The sequence below is a fragment of the Oxyura jamaicensis genome, chromosome 2, assembly GCF_011077185.1.
Source record: "Oxyura jamaicensis isolate SHBP4307 breed ruddy duck chromosome 2, BPBGC_Ojam_1.0, whole genome shotgun sequence".
NCBI lineage: Eukaryota > Metazoa > Chordata > Aves > Anseriformes > Anatidae > Oxyura > Oxyura jamaicensis.
The window spans coordinates 79,418,940-79,441,367 of NC_048894.1; the positions used below are offsets into that span (position 1 = coordinate 79,418,940).

General features: G+C 40.0%; 1 protein-coding gene across 1 annotated transcript in view; it reads left to right on the plus strand.

Moving 5' to 3' along the window:
• The window catches only part of ZCCHC2 (zinc finger CCHC-type containing 2), a 48,712-nt gene extending 33,693 nt beyond the window's left edge, over window positions 1-15,019 (plus strand). Inside the window, exons 9-15 of the mRNA XM_035317586.1 lie at window positions 1,590-1,647; window positions 4,277-4,415; window positions 5,957-6,021; window positions 6,902-6,996; window positions 9,632-9,760; window positions 10,495-12,003; window positions 13,016-15,019. Coding sequence (XP_035173477.1) covers window positions 1,590-1,647; window positions 4,277-4,415; window positions 5,957-6,021; window positions 6,902-6,996; window positions 9,632-9,760; window positions 10,495-12,003; window positions 13,016-13,083 — 2,063 coding nt within the window. The 3' untranslated portion in view covers window positions 13,084-15,019. The remainder of the gene's footprint in view (window positions 1-1,589; window positions 1,648-4,276; window positions 4,416-5,956; window positions 6,022-6,901; window positions 6,997-9,631; window positions 9,761-10,494; window positions 12,004-13,015) is intronic.
• Window positions 15,020-22,428: the final 7,409 nt, after the last annotated feature.

Below are 22,428 nucleotides of genomic sequence, written 5' to 3' on the forward strand. Positions count from 1 at the left end.
GTATAAATGAAGAATTTTTGTATACATCCTACAGTTTCCTTAGAGGGTTGCTATATAATCCAAGAAGTGGGATTGTTCATAGACAGCTTGGAGGCAGAAGTTCACGGCTGTGTTGAGCAAACAGGAAGAAATATTCCACAACTTACTTGAGCCAAGTTTGTTTGTAGCTTTACATGTTCATTTATTTGGGTTACAAGTTGAATGCAGCAGTTTGTTTTGCCATAAATGTGTCAAATTTGTCTAGGTTTTAGTTTTATACAGAAAGGATATTGAAGTTTTTCCTCTTAACTTACACTGCTTTTATACTCTTGCCAGTTAATAAGGATTTTAACTGTTTGGGACTGTAGTGAATGTTAATTACAGTCTGAAAGCTGGTGTTTTCCAAATACCTCAGAAAACAGTTCTTAGATGGAAGCAGCAGTCTAGTGGCTGGTCAGTAATTTCGTTCTGTAACGAATGTCAAGCCAGTTTCACATTGCTTTGAGTAGTGAGCAAGTAGAAGTTTCTGGTAGGTGGAAAGGATGAGAAATGGGGCTGATGGGTGAACATGGACAGATACACTAGTTTTCACAGAAAGTCACCGCTCTTGTCCTCTTACATGCTAATAACTAATAAGCTTGTAGTTGATCTTATGTGCAATCAGTAATCCACATATGCAGTTCAGACAGACTTTTCTTATTTAAAATTGTTTTATTATATTCTTCTGTAGAGTTCAGAATACACCAAGTAAATTTACAGTATATTCAAAACTAGCTCAAGTAGTTTTATATACTGTCCTTAAAAGGAACTTGTTCAACTGATGAAGCTACAGATGCAATGCAGAACACCTTTTGTGCCATTTTAATAAAGTGCTACCAGAAGTTTTAAAATTTAATATTTTTTTTCAAGTCATTATTTGGACTTCTGTGTTGCATTGACAGGAGTTCAGGCACAATGATGGCTACCAAGAAGGCTAGTTGCAATTGAAAAAAACTTGTTTTTGTTAAAGTTCAACCATTGTTTTAAAAAAATAGGCAGACCACGAATCTAAGGTTCTGGTTTCTTGTTTGAGGCAGTATCTCTTGTTCTGTCTTGTGTTGTTTGTAAAGCTTTACTTGCACGGTGAAATTTATGATGTTCAGAATGCAATACTTCTGTGTAAGACTTACCTGCATTCAGTATTCACAACTTGTCAATTACATGGGATTCTGAGATTCATTTTAGTAGCCAAAAAAAATACAGAATTCTGTACTTTACTGACTTAATTCACTTTCTTCTTTTTCATCCCTTTCATACTGGACAATACTCAGTCACACATTTAGTCGTTATGACTAAATCTAGAGGTGAGCAAACATAGGGTTGTTACAGTTCCTATTTTTCTGTTTTATTCTTTTGTGAAATTGAAGGTAAAGAATCTTGATTCTGTCTGTACAAACTGATCTCTATGCAACATCTGTTAATTTCACCACTTTAAATTAAGTCTAGTATATTTAATGGAGATGTCTTCCACTAAGTGTCGGGTAGTGATAGAAAGATGAATTTTCTGGATTGATCTAAAAGAGAAAATAATTGCTGTTGGAATCATGCTTTTTGCTATTTTTTTTTTCCAGATGTAATGCAACACACAACAGTCCACAAGAAACATAATGGAAAAAGTCCTGTTGCCAAGTAGGTACCAGGATGTAATGTGCCCATGCTACATTTCTGAACTTCATTTGTTAGTGCTTTGGTAGTATATTTTTCTTTCGAGATTAAAGCTTGTTTGGTTGGTTGTTTCTTCGATTAGCTTAATCTGTATTAGAAAGGTCTATGTAACATGGACAGTTCTGTATTAAAAATCTACTGAAAATACTATAAAAGATTTAGTTTCTGAATCTGTGGGTATAGTTCATTTGGAACTCTCTTCTTTCACAAATTTTGTTAGTCTTCTGTTTAAGTTGATATTTTGATTTTGTTTGTAATCTGAGTAACGTCAATTTGTATTTTATGTATTTTTTCCCTTGCGCATGCACACATGCATATATGGAAATTTCTAGTGCCGTTGATTCTCAGCTTTTCTTCAATAGTTTCAAAGGTGGTCTTAGAGGAGAAGGTAGCCCATTCCTTCCCTTGTTTAGCAGCTAGAGCTTGTATTCCTTACTTATTTAAGTCCATTCACTTGTTAATGTATCTTAACCAGAATGTTTGGAGATGTTTGCACATAGTTGTGCAGTATTTTAACTATATTAACAGGAAAACATGGATAGAGTTCTTGTTGTGGTTTGCAATTTTGTTCTGTGTTTAACTGTTATGTTATCTGTAAGATGTATTTATCTCAGGGGAAAAATTTACTTGAAATTATAAAATTAACAAATAACCATAGTGCAAAACTGTTTGTCAGAGTTTTGTGAATCTTAACCAACGAGATTCTTGTGAAATTACTGATTGGACAACTTAGTGATTTGGCTTCATTTTGTTTTTGTTTTTGACCCTCCTAAGTTACTCTCAACTTAAATTTGTCCGAGAATGGCATCTTAACAAAATCTTTGATTATGCCAGTGGTTAGAAAACTACTATGAAGTCATAAGAGCTCAATCCAAGCTTACTAACAAACAGTTATCAATCCAAAAGAATTAGTCTTTTTTTTCTTACTCCTTGTATAATAAAGTATACTAGAACTGGCTGTTGTTTAGGATCTCTTTAAAGTGGGTTTTTTAGAAGCAGCTTGATGAACTGGGACAGATCTTTCCACAAATCTTATAAATTCTTTTTTGCTAGCTGTTATTTTCTTCTCAAGAGGGGAAAGTGTGTTTACCACTTGATTCCTAAAGGTCTGTTAATCCTCCTGTGTTCACATTGAGACTCTCCTTAAAACCTATGCCTGCTATTTATAGTTTCTAAAGAAATGGCATTGAATGATACTTTTCTCTTTCAAATATATATAAAATTTTCTAGAATAAGTAATGGTTCACCTCAGCATTGGTACATTTCAGGAAAATTTATGCATTACATTTGTCTGTTTGCTGTTGTTATTTAAGTATGGCAGCCTTACTCTTGAAAAGGTCCAGACGTTTGCTTGGAGGAATGAGATTGAACATCTGAAATAAATATTTACCAGTATTACAGCTTATACGAAATGACAACAAATTTAGCAGCAGCTTCACTTAATCCTATTTGGCAGAAGTTTCTAAAGTGACCTTGATTAGATCTCTACAGTTATGGACTCATGTCTCTATTTAGGGACCACCTTGGGTTCTCACCATTTATCTGAGCTTTTTTTGTTTTGTTTTTAAATATTCTATTGCATGTCTCTTAAAGTAGTTTAAGCACTTACTTCCAGAGGTGTTTGGTAAGTAACTGCTGGAACTTCAGCATGTCTTCTGCTTTGGAGTGAGCTAGATTTCTGCCATCATGGGAACTGATTAACATCTCATATTACAGTAATTTTCATGTACCTTGACAGAAGCTCTGAATTGAAAGGTGCTTTAAATTTTCAGCATGAGTATTTGGTTAAGAAGTTAAAAGTATTAACTCCTTTTTTTCCCCTTATTTTTTTTGCATCCAGTGAATAGTAGGACACGTTTTTGAATGGTAGATGAAAAGTTTATAGATCTATGTGCCCTACTGACCTTGTGAGACCCCTGACTGTTTCTCCAGCAGTCTTCATTGACAAGTGCTCTCAGACCTAGTTAAAAGTTGCTACTGACTGGCAACTGCTAAGAGAAGTTTCAGTGGAAGGCATTATAAGGCCCACAGAAAATGTCAAATGCAACTCCCGTTTCTCAGTACTCAAATCTAGTAACCCTCAAGGTTAAAACATAAAACAAGAGGACTAGTTTGAAATTAAAATAAACACAGCTGCAGCATGATTTGTAAGTAGACATGCGCTCCTTTTCTTATCTGTGTTAGGAATTCTGAAATAGGAATTACAAATTTTGTCATCATAAGGAAGAAAGAGAATGAATTCAGAATACATTTCTTTCTGGAAAGTTTCCCCGCATCTTGTATGACATATGCGAACAAAAAGACTGCATGCAGAAATATCCATGAAAGCTGTTCTCTCAAGTACTGTTTTCTCCAAATGTTGTTTTTCTGAATTTTGCATCAAATTATAGCAGACTTCCAAAAGGAAGTCTATGTATGTTCAGAACTTCAGTGTGCAAGAATTCCTGTAATTTGTCTTTAAAATGTCTTGAATTTCTAGAGTTTTCTGAAAGCAAAGTACCTGTTTCCCAACACAATGCAAAAATGTGTATGTTGGTAGGAAAAGCCCCCAAGCTTGTTCACATTGGCATAGCTTTTGTTTTTTTCCTTTCAGCAGCACTAGTAGTGCAAAATGTTCTTCACTGGATAGCCTTAACATACAGCACTCTGAGCAAAATGGGGTAATGGACTGGAGAAGAAAAAGCTGTATTGCCCAGCAGCACCCAGAGCACTGTACAAGCCTACTTGAGCAGGTGTGTTGTTTTTACATTTAAAGCAATATTCTGAACCTCTGAAATGAGGAAACTGTCCTCTACACATGTTTATATTTAGATTTAAAAGATGAAGAACACTGCTAAAATTGTAGCAATGATTGTCCATGTTGAAGTTGCAGGTGACCTACCTGGATTAGAAAACCCTTCATAATTTTTACACTTATCACTCTGTTGAAGCTTAAGTATTTTGTTTTGAATTTATAGCTAAAACATCCCAGTAGGATGTGTGCAATCAGAAAAGTCTTAAGTTCTTAGCAGGGACTTCCTGTTATTGTAGGGTATTGTACAATAAGTTACAACTCTCTAACATCAGAGAGAATTTCAGAAGGCCTATGGAATTTTTGTTGTTGCAAGCAACAACATGCTGTTAATAAGTAAACTATATGAATGGTGCAGCAGGGAGTACAGATTAGACATATTCCCCTCTATCTTACCTCCATTGTCTAAGTAACTCAAGTATTAATCTTCATTGAAAAAGTTAATAGCTGGATGCATATATACACACCGTGTGAGATTTTTTTTTTTTGTCTCCAGTGGTCAATTTTGATATAAGTGTGGTCAAGAAGAATAATTACTCATAAATAAATTCATGTACTGAAATTGAGGAAAGGAAGGTTGCTCACGCTTTCCTCTGAAAAACCTTGAATATTAGAATTGCTTAATATTGATTTCATTCCACATGCAGAATTTGGCTATTGAATGATAAGCCAAAGTTTCCTTCTTTCACAAACTACGGTAATGAATTGAGATTTGTTTTCAAAGCAGAAATGGTAGACTGCATCAAAGCTTGAAGTACGCGAGCTTGAGGCAAGAAAAAATTGATATACTGAAGCAGGAAAAGCTACTTCCCATTTAAAAGATTTACAAATACAGCGTAGGCAGATACTATTTTTGAGTTGTCACAGTTTTTACTGCTTTGCCAAATAAGAGATTGCACTAGCAACTAGCATATACTTAAAGAAAAATGCAGATGTTGTGTTTTTTCTAATATGCTTCTAGGTGGTATTTTACAGAGTTTAGTTTAGCAGCAATCAAGGCCAGGTACCTGTTTTGTCAAGATGTAAATGTAACTTGCAATGTAAAAAGAAATTGCCACATGTACGCTTCTCCCCCTCCCAGTCAGATAATTCCACTCAAATCAAAAAGTTCTGTAGCCCCTTAAGCCTTATGATTAACTCTGATAAGATGACTTCTTTTCGAGGAAGGAGTTGTTGGGGAGTATTTGATGAAGTGTTTGGTTTTCTCCTCAAATACAGCTTGCTTATAGCAATAATTTGATTGGTATTTTCTGAGTATTTGGAAGTAGTAATTTGCTGTGTCCTTTGCTAATAGTAGCATAAACGCATGATGTGCGTGATTCTGAAGGTCTGACTGCACAGTACGAATAGTTGTTTGTATGGCTGTAACATCTGCAAGCAGCATCAGTCATGGGCTCATAGACCTTTAAGTCTAAGGTTTTTTGTTTGTTTTCATGATACAAGTCATCTTTTATGACTGGCATTCTTGTATTTTGTGTTTAGCATACAGGGGAAAAACGAAGTCTGTCTGCAGTAAGCAAGAAGAAGGGAAAGCCACAGCTGGAAAAGTAGGTTTCCAACGTAACCAGTAATCCAGGAACGTGTGGTGCATTCACTCTGATAAACAGAGCGTACAGTCAGTTAGGTGCTTTGTTTTACTATTGTGGTACAAGAGCTGGTATATTGTGAGACTAGGCTATATAAAAAAAAACTTACCTTTTGAAAAGAAGTAATGCGATAAATAGAATATAATTGTATTCATTCCTTTCCTAAAATTGTCAGTTGTCATTTAGCAAACAGACTTAAGGAGCAGAAGCAGGTTGAGTGATACAAAATTACCTTTTCTTCCCTTTATATTTATTTTAAAGTTAAAAAACAAAAAGCTGTCCTGAAAATGGTGAAGATCAAGTAAGGACAGACGGTGGTAACTTGCTGAAATGCTTTATTGAAGATAACTTGCAAATCAGAGGGCTTCAGAACTTCCTGTGGGCTAAACAATCCTCCACTGTAAGGAAGCGAAAAAATTTACAGCCTTATCTAATAAGGTTTCAACTTGGCTTCTTGTTATTTTATTACTCTGTAACCAGATGCTTTTACTGTAGTGTAGGGTATGGCTTCATTACATTTGTTAGCTTTCAGGAAAGGCTGCAGAATCAGCTGCATCCTCTTTTTTTTTAAAAAAAAAACAAACTCTTGTGTGTTTTCTTTTAGATCTTTATTCAAAGTGTTTAGCAACACTGTTGGCAGTTTAATTACTGGTATATTAAACAAATAAATAAAGGCTATTAGTGCATTATCTACATTTGTTGTTAAATCTATTACACATTTGTGGCCTGGAGTTACTGCCTTTTTTTACAGTGGCATTCTGTTTTCATACATGGTTGGTTATCTGTGCTCATGCATTTGGGGGGCGGGGGGGGGAAACAAACATGAAAATTATTTACACAGGGAGAAAGCAAAGAAAACTGACTGCCGGCTGAATAACAGGACTAATGGAGTTAGAGTTGCAGCATCACAGCACATACGTACAGGGACAGCAAAAGGTAAGATGTTTTCTCCTAAGCTGTTTGTAAGAAACAGAATTTCCAGTTTTGCCCATTTATTCATTGTTCTGCAGAAGAGGAAATCTCAAATTTGAAGTTTCGTTCAGTGCAAGTCAGCATGTTGGCTGTCTAGTCTGTGCTTTGACTTTCTGGACAAAATGTGCTAGACACAGTATTTTGTATAAAGTTGCTTAGGGTTTATCTCCTTTTGTGCAAAACTGGAAACATTCTAGTAAACTCTTCATAAAGTGCCTTAAGTAGAGTAGTAGTTGCAGAAACAGAGTTAGGTTTCTTCTGTATGAAATTAATCAGTCTGAGTGTGTGGAGGTCCAGCATCTTGTCATTAGCATTTCCTTTGCAGCTCACTATTTTAATGAATTGCTAGTGCTGTGGGGTGGCACATGTGGAACCTGTTGTAAAAACCCACTGGTGTGAACCTTTGGTGAACTGTAGTGCATAAACCTGCTGAGCTACAGCACAGAACTGTGTACGCTGCCCTACCCGGGTTTTCAAGTTTAGGTCACCCAGCAAAATCTAGAGTCTGGGCCAGAATTTGTATACATCAATCAGTGCTGAGCAACACAAATATAATCTTGTTTTAGTAAGTTGAGCCTTCAGGTTTTGTTATCAATTTCTGAAGGGCTATGTTATCTGTTGACTTTGATGTCTCGATGTTTTTCAGCCTCCTAATACCAGTTGCATCCTTGTCTTTCTCATGTTTAGTTTTCCCAACAGAAAGTTGAAAAAGAATTTGCCTTTTTCTATACCACCTAATTGTCCTAAGTGTTGAAAACACTTTTTCAAAGTGCCTTGTCTTGCTCATGCTTCCCATTGGGGTACAGTCTTGAACAACTTTTCATTCTTTCTTCTCATCACTTCTTACCTTTGAGAGTTCCAGGTAGATCCCATTATTGAATTGGTGTCATGTGCTTTATGCGCAGCTTTTGTTATCTTCTACAAAGTGTATTAAAATCTGACAAACTTTAAGAATTCACAGTTCACAAAGTTAGCAAAAACAATACGCTTGTAAAAGGCTACAGGTAAGAGTTGTACAAGTAGGAAAAATAATCTACAGGACAGCTTTTTGTATATGTTTCTGGTTGCTTACTACTCTTGTTGTCATGCAAAACACACAGTGTTTATGAGCTGATGATAACTTTCAGAGATTATGCAATTTTGTGTGACACAGTGGAATGCTAAAAAAGGAATGCTTTGTGTTCACCCACTCACACTAATCTACAGATGTGAAACGGCCTCCTTGATAGAGATGGCTAGTTAAGGCCGCTCCAAGAAGAAACTGCAGCCTGCAGAGTTTAGAAGCAATTCAGTCTTCAGGGATGAGCATTCTACCTGTGTGTGTACAAACATCAAAATGTCATCTGGTAATACTCTCGGGAGATGCAGTCTACAAGAAAAAAAATCACGTTGCAGTCTGAATCTCTCCCTAGCATTATTATCTAAAGGCATGGTTTGAAATGTCCTCTCTTGAGTCAGTAGCTCTTAACTGCATCGTATTTTCTTCGATTTTTCACTCCCTATTTTTAGCTTTTGAGTCCTCATTTAGTTACCCTTGTAACTCAGAGGACTTGATATTTTGTGATAAGGGCTTTGGACTTCTTGAACAATTCTCAGCATTGTGAGGTTGACACTTCTACTTCACATTATATTTTAACAAGTGTTTAGAATATGTAATAATTTTACCAGGTATAGGTTTCAGTACAGGTTTTCTCTAACCAGGAAAATGGTTTCAAGAGTCAAAACATTGTGTAAGCTTTATAATGACTTACCCCAACCTGCTATATTTGCAGTAACTGTAATGAATCAATAATTATAAATAAATTAAAAATTTATAATAATAATAATCTAAATAAGAGTTCTGGCTTTGTCCTGGAGTTTTTCCAACAGAGTTTTGCCTCATCGAGGTTTCCTTGATGCTAGCATCTGGCCTACATTCTGTGAGAGCACACATCTCTCTTGTTACTTCACCTCTGAGGCTGAACCTGAAAGCCAGAGCATTCTGGCTTAGACTTGACTTCACTAATAGGATCCAAACCCACCCTGAAATCCGATTTCCTGCAAATGAGTTTCCCACGATCCCTTTCAGAATTTAGAAAGCAATTTCACACATCTGTAGTTCACCTCTTTTTCCTTAAACAGATTTTGTTGATACAATTGGCTTAAAGCCTGTTCTTGAATGGTTAATGATGAAAAGGTGTATTGCTTGGACATTGCCTGCTGCATTAGCTTTCTGCCTTTGCTGGTATGACCAAGGAGTATTTCACCTGTTTGAATGGAAACAATTGACTGCTACCATGAAGAGGAAATTATTATTACAGTATACTTTTTATAAGCATCGCAAAACTTTTGAAGGGTTATTCTTTTGATTATTCTGCATAAATGTGAATTTTCAGTGTCACCTTTCTTAATGTGAAGGATTCAGGCATCAGAAAGTTTGGGACAAGACTAGCCCTTGATGCACAGCATTAAAACATTAGAAGTAGAAGGGACAGATGCAATTAAGTAGGAACACAGTACCACAAACAAAAATCTGGACGAGCGCGGTATCAGCAAACCAAAATAATCTCACTTTTGATATACTAAGATTAAAAATAAAAACGCCAATTTTTATTTTTAGATCTGAATTTGGACGCTGGATCTGGTCATGATACATGTGGAGAAACATCATCTGAAAGTTACAGTTCTCCTTCTAGTCCACGACATGATGGGAGGGAAAGCTTTGATAGTGAAGAAGAAAAAGACAGAGGTTGGATTTGTGGAGAGTGTGCATGAACTTGTGTATTCCTTGACTAATCTCTTTCTTGTATTAATTTAAATTAGTTTCTCAGTTTTATTAGCTGCTCTTATTTCTGAACTCGCCACAGATAACATTTTGCTTTGTGAGTTTTGTGGCTGGATGGTTTGAAAGCTTCTTGCAAATAGCATGACTCTTTACATAGTGTTGAGTTTTAGATTGCTACGTACATGTATGCTATACAAGATACCTGTATTTTCTGACTTCAGTGACATAGGTCTCTTGATTAAGTTCAGCAGCACAGTATATGGAAAAATGTTTTATGTTTGGCATAAAATTGACTTGTTTTACATCAAAGTATGCCCATCATCTCTGAGAGGTTCTTCTCTTTTTGTATTTAATGACTGTTGAATTTGCCACTCCAAATCTGAGTAAACTGTGTTAATACCCTTCAAGGCAGATGCAAATTCCTAATGTAGTCTGTGTACCACTGTTCCCATTTGCAGATATTCACAAGTCAAAGACACGGTAGCTTGTTAGGCAGTTTGGTATAGGCAAGTGATTGAGATTGGCCTACCCTGATCTGGATGAATGAAAATAGTCTCAAAGTTGTTCTAATTCAGGAAGAGATAACTATCATTTGTGTCAGCAAATGTAGTTTTATGTGGGTAAATGAGTCCAGGGTGAGAGTTAATGTAGTTCCATGTACAGTCTTCCGACTCTGACAAATGCTGTTTTCTCCACAGATACGGATAGCAATTCTGAGGACTCTGGGAATCAAAATGCAACCAGGTTTACAGGCTACAGTGCTGTCAGTTCATCAAACATGAACAAATCATCTGCTCAGATCTCTGCGGTGAACAACGAAAACGGAAGCCTTTCGGAAGATCCTTTGAACGCAAAGTTCCAACACATTTCCTTTATGCCTGCCTTACACTGTGTGATGCACAGCGCTGCCCAAAAGCCTGAAGCAGTTGTCCCACCACCCATATCTGCAGACGGTAAAACGATGGGAATGCTCGTTTCCACGCCTGTTGCTGTCTCACCAGTGAGAGAGTCTGCGAATTCACCTCCTGGTGGAATGGGCCCAGTGACTGCTGGTGAACCCGAGAAACGCCTTGAGCTGATGGCTTCCCCTTTGCCAGTCCCATCCACTTTCCTTCCACACTCTGTCCAGCCTGGTAGCCCTGCTTTGCATTTGGCAATACACAGATTGAAAATGCCCTCTCCACAAGGATCGTCAGAAAGTTGCACAGTTAATGGACCGCAGCAGCCGACAGGAAACTTAAGTATTGGATCACCAAATACTGCCTTTATCCCAGTCCACAATCCAGGTAGTTTCCCAGGATCCCCAGTTCCTACGACAGATCCCATCACAAAACCTGCATCCCAGGTGGTAGGACTGAATCAAATGGTGCCTCACATTGAGGGAAACCCAGGAGCGATCCCTCAGCCTACCAATCTAAAGGTAGTTCTTCCAGCAGCTGGTCTCTCCACGGCAGCACCACCACCTCCACCAGCTTCGTACGCTTTGCCAGGCAGTCCTCACGCTACCAGTGTGTTGCCCAACCAGAATACAAACGTGCTAAACACTGTAGCAACTTCCTCGCCACCTCAGTCCGCTGGTTTAGGTGTTGGCCAGGTCCAGTCCACCGTTCCTCCCGCAATACCTACACACACGCCAGGCCCTGCCCCTAGCCCGAGCCCTGCTTTAACACACAGCACTGCACAGAGCGACAGCACATCCTACATAAACGCTGTTGGAAACAATAACACTAATGGGACAATGTTACCTCCACAGCAGTTGGGATCTGGTCCTTGCGGTTCTTGTGGACGTAGGTGTAGCTGTGGGACCAATGGAAGCCTTCAGATTAATAGCTATTTTTATCATAACCCACTTCATGGACAAGTCTACAGAGTTCCATCTTTCTTCACTCTGCCGTCACTTTGCAATGGCAGCTACCTCAATCAAGCACATCAAAGCAATGGAACACAGCTTCCTTTCTTCCTGCCTCAGTCTCCATATGCAAACGGGCTTATGCATGACCCGGTAATGGGGAGCCAAGCCAACTATGGTATGCAGCAGATGGCAGGATTTGGGAGGTTCTATCCCGTATATCCAGCACCTAACGTAGTTGCCAACACAAATGGGTCGGGACCCAAGAAGAACGGGAACGTTTCATGTTACAATTGTGGTGTAAGTGGACACTATGCGCAGGACTGTAAGCAGTCATCCATGGAGGCCAGTCAACAAGGTAATCATGATAACTCCCAGCGGACTTGCTTTTGAGTTTAGCGGTTTCTCTTTACCTTACTGAATGTGCTGTTTCTGGTCTTGCAGAAAGGTGTGCGTGCGTGTGTATGTTTTGTGTAAATGGTTGTGCATTAGTGACCTGCTCTAAAACTGCAAAGTATCCTATCTCTGCCTGAAATTTTTGTAGAACAGAGCAAGGGAATGGGATTCACAGCGCGAAGCTGAAAATGGGCACGATTCAGAGCTGGGAACTCAAACTGTATCTGTTCTAACTTGTCATGCCTTTCACTGCTTTGTTTTTGGCATTATGTTGAGATTTGCATGTTGTTCCAATTTTTCCATTCCTGTTCAGTGTTTTTGGAGAGAATTTATTGGCAAAAAGTGTAGAAAATACCCATTACTGTCTATAATGCGAGCGTGAATCCTTAAAACTTAGGAGAACTCAAAAAAGCAAACAAAGTGGCCATTTGATAATTTAACTTTTGTAAAGCTTACCTTTGCACAACCAGCCATCCTCTGTGCCCCATCGTGAAATACACAAATGAAATATGCTTCAACTTCTCGGACAAGTTGCAGCAAAAAGGCAGAAACCAATTGGAACTAAAAATCAAAGGCTTCGGTCTTGTGTGCCGTTCCTTTCTCCATTCAAAATGGTGGAGAAAAGGCAGTGTTGGCACAGAACGTGAACTGCTGCTGGTTCTCGGCCTGTGCCCACTCTGACTCGACTTGCTTGGTCGGACTGGAACAGGAAAGACTAGCCTTGGTGGGGTCTTCTTTCCTCCGGGTTTTTTCCAACAAGGGTAAAGTCCTTTATCTGCTGTCTTTTTTTTTTAAAAACTGACGTTTTTAGCGAGCAGTTGAAAGAAAATAGTATAAAATCTTGGGACCTACTTTGAAAGGACTGGAGGATGATAGTGCCTTTTGAAGAGCATGTCCATTTTGATACCTTGTAGTGGTTTTGTAATCCATTTTAATTGTGAGCAGTGACTTAGTAGTTCTCTTTCCTGTTTTAGGCACTTACAGACTGAGATACGCACCTCCCCCTCCCCCTTCCAATGATACCTTGGATTCTGCAGACTGAAACAAGTAAACATTGCCTACTTAAACTGAAGCTTGGGAAATTGGGGGAAGGTGTGTGGGGGAGGGGGGGTGGTCTTGTGTTTTGGGACATTCCCGGTTTTATATTCTTTTGGAATTTTTCATTGCTTTTGCACCTCTGTTCCATACTAAAGAAGAAAGCTGAGTCCCTGGTCTCCTCCTGGTTCTACAAAAGGCTTGCGTAATGCATGTAATTCACACACACAGCCAAACAATCAAAAAGAGCATTCGAACCATGCTTTTGCACTGAAGACTTGAGACATGTGCAATGTTTACTGCATTTAAAAAAAAAGTCCTCTGACCTCTGACATCACTGGTGGAGCAGCCATATGGTGAAAGAAGAAACTTGGTCATGTTCCCCACCACAATCTTCTCCCCCTCCCACTCCCTGTCCTCTTTATGCTGCTGTTTTATTTTCTTTTCCCTGTCTGTCCACGTGGATTCGTTGGACTTGCATGAGTGTTTAGCAGTTCATACAGACCCTGCCCATACTCTAAATTAATGCTCATGAATTGAGGGGAGATGTTCAAACGTCCTATTAGGAGAATCTAAAGGAACACACCGTACTGTGTGTACTATATCTGCTAAAAACACATATACACAGCTCTTGAGAGTCCCAAATAACGAAAATACATAGAGCAGGAAGTGGCTGAAACTGTGTGGACTTGAACAGATTTTTAAAAATGAACAAGCTTAAATTGACAGATTTTTCTTCCATTGTAGCTTTTTAGCCTGTATGTTCAGCAAAAAAAAAAAGGTGAAAAAAATGGTATGAATGTTGTACTCAGTGTGTTTGCATTTGTAATGAAAGTTGACAGCATTTTTTCCTTTTTTAAAGCTATTCTACATCGTGTCAACACAGAATGAACATTACTTGATTGAATATTTTTTTCCTAAACTATTAGTGTTGCATTGTACTTAGAATGTAAATGTTTTATTTCAAACTGAACAAAAGCTATGGTTTTCTACAAAATAGTCAGGTATTAGTATTAGAACCTGTCTACCAAATAGCAAAGTCACTATTTTATAACAATTTACCACTATGCGTAATTACGGTATAATGTGAAAGACTGAAATGAGTGTTAAGATGGTATTAATCATGTCAGTATCATGAGTAAGTAAGTTTAATGCTGCTGTATTTTTTATTTTATTTTTAAAAGCCAATATACGTACTAAATTGCTTCCAGGTAATATTTGATTTCCTAAAGTGCACTGAGGTTATCTGGAAGATGAGTGTATTTTTTGACTGCTGCATTCAACACCGATGAACAACTACCACTGTATATCCATAGGGTTTGGCATTCCTCACAGTTCATGGCAGAAATCTTTTTTCTTAAACTAAGACCCGGTGTCCGGTAGAGGGATGAAATAAAATCAATCTTTGGTTCAGCCGTCTAATAAATTGCTAAACAAACAAACAAACAAAAAACTTGAAGAAAAAAAGCTTGATTACTACATTTCTTCATAGGTAGCATTTATATTTATAGCACCAGTGTACATTTTGAAACTTTTTTCTTGGAGGGGGGGAACGGGGAGGGAGGTAGATGAAAGCTTTAATTTAAAAAAAAAAAAAAAGTTTAAGTAGTAAATGAAAATTATTTTGATTAAAATTTTTATTTGATCTGGGTATTTTTGGACCACTTGAAGTGAATGAACTGCGTTTGAGTTGAAGTGAGGGTGTTAAACCACCAATGGACTTGTATTGTGAATTACCTGCCAGTTGTACTTTATGGAACTTATTTTATGATTTAAAATACTGTACTGTAAATAGGAGGTATGTTACCTTCTCTTTATTTGTATGTTTACCATATACTTTGATATTTGAAATGTACTGGAAAGGTCACTTATATTTCTAGAAGAGATTGGATTTTATGCAACCTTTTTCCTTGACTTAACAGCAATAAAAAAAGAAAAAAAAAGTACCCGTGTTCAAGTACTGTCCTTTATCGCTGAGAAAAATGAAATAAAAGTGGTACTTTGCCTCTGGGTGGAGGATGGGTACGTGGAAGGCTTTGGCAAGCTACTGTTTTGGTTGGAATCTGTCACTTTTAAGATGAAGCTGAGAGTATTTGACTTAAGGTAAGACCAGACTTGTAACTGCAGTCAGGATACTGTCTCTTGCTTTCAGCTCCTCTAGGGATAGATCTCGTGGGAGAAAGAGGATGGCCTTCTGTGATAGACCCAGGACTTTGACCCGAGCTCTTTCAGAACAGTGAAGCCTGTGTTTTATTCTGATGGCTCCTGGAGTTGGGCTGAAACCCAGGTTAAACATACCTTTTTGACTGCAGAGCAACTTGAGTCCACTGTACGCCTCGATATAGCGTGTTTGCTGGTCACGCGCTAACTGGAAAGTGAGATCTTTTCTGCCATCTGCTAAAATACAGAGAAGGACAACAGGCATTTTGGGGCTCGAGAAGCAGCTTATGAATGTTTAGAGTGGTATGATATGAGTTTAATACCTGAATGTGCTCGAGCAGTACTGAAAAAGAGGAGGGTAATAATTACTCTGTCACCTTCCCTTCCCTCTACTGTACAGTCAGGGCTTCTAATTCCTGGTGCTTAGCAGCAGCTTATCTGCCGAGCTGAGGACCACAGACTGTCTTAGATCTTTATCCCAGCTTACTACCCAGAGCAACCTACTTCATGAGAAACCAACCAACATGAGAAGGCTCAAAGCTGCCCACAAACCCAACCTTTTTTCCTCGGGCAACTTGCATAATAGTGGGTATTTTAACGAGGTATCATGCAAAACATCAGTATGCAAACATTCCGTTTCTGCAAGGATCTTGTATCCCTCCCGCAGTGCATGCTCATATCCAAGGAATTTGTGAGCTAACCATATTACTTTGAAAAAGGGATCTGCTGCTTTTCATGCCATCGGAGATGCTGATGCTCCGGTGTGCCTGAATGGCACTGCCTGTTTATGCTGCGAGCCATCCTGACTAACAGATCCCGGGCGCACCTATCAATCCAAACATCTAAAAATGCTTGCCCTCTGGCACTGCAAACAGTGTGAAATGCCTCGTTATTCTGCTGCTTGCTTTGCCGGAGACCTAACCATACTCTCACCCCGCTGTCCTCTCTGGCTACCCTGCTTGCACCTGGGCAATCAGGTTTAACTGCAACTGCAGTTTAGCAGGGATTCTTCCATTCAGGGCTTGGAAACAGTTGAATGCCCTGAAGATCTGTGAGGCAATCCCACTAGCTGGCGGGCCCTGGCTGCCGTTCAAGCTGTCCCTGAGCGACTCCCAAGTCCTGCGTTGCTTCTGGTTTGTGTGGCTTGCTGCAGACGTGGAAGTGTGGTGTTTGACCCCAAAGCTGGGAGAAAAAATGAACAAGGAGCAGGGCACGGACAGGACTGGCGAGATGAGTATCAGGGAGTGAGTGCGTTGATGCACACAGCTTGCTTACGAGTGAACAGATGACCTAGTTTTCCCGTCTAAGGGACATTAGGGTGGCAGCGATGACCTAATGCCTCGATCTTGGCTGGTACTATTGAGGGGGTGAAGGAGCTCTTGTTCGGAAAGAGAGGCCATAAGCATCATGCTGAGGCAGAGGGAAAAGTAAAAGGTGCAAAAAGGCATGCTGAGAACTGCAGAACTAGACCAGTGCCACGTTAATTGAATCGTAGAGAAGTGGCAGTGCCATCAACAATTGAGGGTGCTAGAATTAGGCACAGTATATATAAAGGTCGTGTACTGCACCTGTGCTTGCGAGGAGGAAGAGGTGTCTGAAACACCTAGTCAAGCTGCCTTTCGTATAAACCCTGCTATCTCAAACGTGCTCATCGAGCATGAGAAGTCAGCAAACGCCTGCTGGTGTATGCTGGTGCTATAGGCAGATGCTGTCTGGTTTGGACCTCGTGTCTTCTCTCCGTGAGCTCGTTGAAAGGAGCAGAATCGCTTAATGGTTATCACGCTGAGGTTACTGTCCTGTGGACTCTTGCTAGGGCTCAGTGATGTGGACAGGCTCCCAGCACTAAGTGACAGACATCTGCTCTTTGAAGGGGGGAAGGAAAAGCAAATGTCAGTGTTCCTGCAGGGAGAGAGAGATACCTCTGTGCTTAGCTGTTGTATGTCTCAGTCGCTACTTAGGGCAAAGGAGCAGAGCTCCAGTTCTGATCCCGGCTTTGAGCTAACAGCTGCAGACAGACGAGTTCCTTAGTCTTCTTTAACCTGCATCCTGTCTCCAGCAAGGATCTGTAGCGGATATTTAGGAAGAAAGTATTTTTAATGAGGGAGAGGTGGTAGTTCTTGCTTATGTGCTGTCCTGGCAAAATGAAGTGAATCTCTTGAGTTCATCTTCACAATAGGTGGCAGCATAACTCCACCAGTTGAACATACTTGCGCTTCTGAGACACCATGTAAGATGCTTTGGTTTCACTTGGTTTTAACCTCTTTGCACTGTGGAAGTAAGCCTATTCAGGGGATTTCTTTGACTTGTGATTTTTGTTAGGTTAGTTTCTGTAGGGTTGTCTCATGTTTATGTATTTTCTAGCATGAAGCACGTAGTTGTTGTCGTCTCAAAAAAATAAGTGTGCTGAAAGCGTATCTGAAGCCTTAACTACCTAGAGCTAAAATAGACCAGGTCTCATAGACAATATTGAAAACCTGGAGAATTGCAACCAAGTGTGAAAGCTGTATCTTCACAGTATCTTTTAAAGTCCATATAGCTTGTTTGCAAACTAGAATAATTCCTGAGGGAGTCTGGTTATCTCTGAGGATAATTAATCGTATTTATATCTTCTATACGTAGTCTGAAGGTCCACAATATGGTATTTAATTTCAAAGTATACACTTGTCTGGAGTGTCTCATGCTCAGGAACATGTTGAGATGGAACATGTCCCAGAGGTGGAACATAATATAGCCATACTTTCTGAGATTGATACATGCTTCCTGACTAGTGTAAAGGGTCACTGTTGTATGAATGGGTCAATAAAACGATTTGGGAAAGTGTAGGCTGAAAAAAAAATGTTGGTAAACCGATAGAATAAGTGTATCTTAACATCATGCCAAGGAAGATACCATTAGTACATTCATTTTAGAACTCTTGTATTTGATTGGAAATCACTGTTTTTTATTGACTACTAAAGTATATTGTTTTATTAAGATAGAGGATGTTGATTACTGATACAAAGTTAAGAATTAAGTCAAAAGATGCTGATTGGTGTGATTGATAAAAAATGAGGATTGCTGCTTTCAGTTTAGTTTTAAGATACTCGGTAGGGACTCCTTAGGAAAAAAAAAATAGTATTTTGCATAATAAAATATTATGTTTACATTGTAATAGTGGTATTTTACACCACTGATAGGCTGAAAATTAATGGCACTTTCAAGAGTTTTGGATTTGTTTATTGTTTAACTGAAATTAAGTTTTGAAACTCATGATGTGTCTAAATAGAGTAGTCAGTAAAACAAATTTTTCCTGATGTCAAAACACCTTATTCCCCTTTTTTAAAGTTTTTTTTTTACAGGATACACGCATGCCCCAGCACGCGAGTGGACAGCTTAGCAGTGGCAAGACTTCTGGATGAAAACTTGACACGAGACTTTAGTTGCTCCTTAAAGACCAGATCAGCTCTGAGGTGCACATTGAAATGATTTCCAGGTATTTCAGACTGAGCATGTAGACCAGGAAATCTTGGTCTCTGTCAAGCAAGTGTTATGAAATAAAAATGTTGATTGAAAAGATCAGTAATGTGTGAGGAGGGGCGGGGAAAGCAACAGCAACAACATACCAGCGGGCATTGAGGTGTGCTTGAGATAAGATGATTTCACCATATTTCTTACCTCAGCTCAGATCCAGTTCATAGCAAAGAACGAAGAAGTGATTGCATCTATTTGGTACAGACACAAATGACTTCTGCATTTAATCACAGTGCAGCTGACCATCTCACACACGTAACAGAGGAAATTGGAGCTTCCTGCAACCTACATAAGGCTAATTTATGTGCACTGCATAATAATAGAACAGACTGTAATAATACATTTAAAATACTGTGCCATCCACAATTCTTAAGGCTATCCAGAGTTGTCAGCTAGCTAACGCACCCTTTATGGTGTTTTTCCTTTGATGTGTTTCCCATTTTCATTAATGTGCTAGCTTTTTTTTTTTTTTTTTTTTTTGGCATCTTTCTCATGCCCTGATTTTCCTTTTAGCATTTCTTTTACACACCTACTGGAAACACATACATAATAGAGGGCCGTTTGAAATGCTTTCATTAATGGTATGCAAAACTCCCAGACAACAGTGCTGAAAACTTGCTTACCCAAAATAAAATAACCTGTGCAAGGAGGTAACTATTTCGGCATAAGACTGTGCCAGTACCTGTCATGGTGAAAAAGCGGGAGCTGTGACTTAAAATTCCACTTTGAAGCCACCAGTTTTTTTCTTCCCTTTTAAGGAAGGATCTCTCATTTCTAGCAACTTCTCAGGTGGGGGAGCCGAGGAAGAGGACGTAAATCCTGTTTGTGTGTGGATGCAGGCATGTGCCATGCTGCAAGCGGTGGCAGAGGAGAGGGCGCTGGGATCAGGAGCTACAGGAGGGACAAGGACTGCTCGAGAGATCGGTGCTGGTCTGTGCTGCAGAAGCTTCAGTTCCAAACTTTGTTTCTGCTTATTTGCTCTATTTTAAAAGTAGAAACCTTCCTAACCAGTGGTCTTCTTGGAAACCAGTACAGTGAGGATTAGGACAGAGTGGGTCAAGCCCGTTTGACAATACCAATTGCATAGACAGCCGGAGTGTGAGTACCCAGAAAGTTTCATCGGTTATCTGGGCCCTGTTTTTCAAAACCCTTTGATTAAAGCCTGAAAGGTTCATCCTTCAGATCTTCAGTGCACTTATTTAACCAGCTTTTGCTGGCCAGTTTGAGCCTGCTTTCATATCCAGAATATTTCACTTCCTCAGGTGAGAGGGAAGGCCACAGAGGCCTCTCCCTCCATTGCCAGGCATTGTCAGCCACCCCATAGTTTTCAAAGTTTCTTTGTTTAGAAATGTATCTAGTTTCCTTCTGAACCCTTTAAAGCTCCTGATTTCCATGACCGATGCGGGTAACATATTCCATATGCTTGCTTCCCTTTTGTTAGTGAGCTCGTTCAGTCTCTATCTGTCTTTGATGGAGGCGTACACCAGGCTCCTCCTGTTGCCACTTGAAAGCTGGGAAATGCCCTCAGTTCTTTAGCAAAATTAATTTTGTTTCCAATGCTCTTTCTCAAGCTGTACATTATGCTGCTTTGCTTTGCTTAGGTGTTTGCATATTGTGCGGCAATTGTTTTATCTGTGCCAGGATTTTATTTGTACAGCTGGCCATGCCTTTGATACAAGGAAATGCAAGAGTTTAAAGGATGGAAGGAAGGGAGAGATGGTGGGGGAGCTGCAGCAGCTGTTTGCGCTATCCCCAGGTGGGGAGCTGTGCTTCACAAACCCTCCGTGTGGAGCACCAGTGGTTCCAATGAAGGACAACAACAAAAAAATACAAGCCAAAGCACGGGAAAAAATTAACAGCTGGCACCAGAGAGCACTAACTGGCCTTAACGGCCTGGCCCTGCCCATGGCCAGCAGCCCCATCTCACTCCTGTGCCTAATCCTGGCCGAGTGACTGACAGGTTTTCTTAGGAGAATCTCTGACCAGTGCTGTAGGTTCCCCCTGCATCGTTGCTGCTCCTGCCCGGGCCCCCAGGAGGGACCCTGCGCCCAACCCACCTTGCCTGGGGCTGTTGATGGGGCCAGATCTGCTCAGGAGCTGGGGACAGCCAGGTCACCCTGGGCTCCCTCCTGCAGCTCCTCAGCGAGCCTTCAGCATCTCCTGAAGCTCACCCTTTCATCTCACATGTCACTAAATATTGTTTATTTAAAGCTGGTTCAGGCCCACATTCTGTCCCAGATACTCTTGAACTAACTTCAGTCATGAAACAAATGCAAAGCCAAAATAACGCAGTGCTGATTTCGCTGGCTGTGCCTCTCCCCTGATGTAAACAGGGCTTTCCAGCGATGCTTTTATGTAAGTATTTTTGCAGCAGTGTGGAAGCCATTAAACTGTGTGGTTATGTATTTCGCTGCTCATTTGAGACCTATTAAAATAAGGTATTACGTAGTGAGCCCGAGGCAGCAGGGACGGGTGAAAGAGGGCAGATTTTGCTCCAGACTGCCATTGCCATATCAGAGAAGGCAAAATACATTTCTCTAATTTACAGATACAATTGCCTCAGCTGAAAACTCATTTGCCGGTGTGTTTTAGACCACATGGGGTCTGAAATGTCATTTTCCCTTCTTTGAGACAAAGAGTGGCAACGATTCTATGGCACTGGCTTACAAATGTTAATGCAAATGTGTTTTGAGTGAGGTTTTTTTTATTGGCTGAGATGTCTCCAGCCTACAGGCTGCTTGTTCTCAATCCAGGACTTTGCCTGCCCTTTGTTTTATCTGTTAAGAGCATAACAGCTTTGTCCAGGTGCTCATGGGTGGGGTAAATGGATAGCACCTGGAATGAGCAACTTGGTTTCAGGTGGGCACAATTATCCACATGGAAGACAAGGTCAGTTGCCCCTTCATCTTCAGTTCCATGGTGCTGCCTATGTGGGATCTTCTCATTTTTAGTCTCAAACCCTTCCATCTCCTGTGTTCCTCCTTCTACCTGTCCGCTTCTGGGGGTGACGATGGGGTCAATCTCCAAATTCCCATTTCTGGGTCTGCTGCTGTTGGATTTCACAGTAAGTGAAATCATTTCTCAGAGCTGTCTTTTCGTTTATGCATTTTTATTCTACACTGTTTATTTGATCATCATGTCATGTTAGGATGATGTCATGTTTTGGCTCTAAAAGCTTCAGAAGTTCAGGCAACGTGGTCAGGGACAAGTTCACTCCCTGGATTTATTTTCTTTTGAACGCCCAGAGATTGGCCTTGTCTCCTCACACACACCGGCCATCAGCTGTGGTGGGAAGACTATGTCCAGCATGGGGCAAGAAGAACCGAAAGGGAGCATAGATGTGGTGTCTGCCTGTAGCAGGATTTCAGAGGAAACTCGGGTGCTGGAAAGGTGGTCACTAAAGATGGGTGAGAGTAAGATGACTGACCTGTAAATGAGCACAATGCGAGATGGAGATGTGGTGTGTTGGAGATGCTACTGCTGCCCCAGAGGTCAAAGCACAGCTGAGTTTGACTGCGTTACAACCAATGGGAAACATGAGGCTTACACGTGAGCTGGGGTAGAAACCTCTTTTGGCACAGCTTGGGGGTTAAACAGGCACATCTTTCATCCCTTGACAGGCTTCCTCTCTGATATTAAAATATATATTTATGTCAGAAGAAGGGCTGTTAGCATTTCTTCT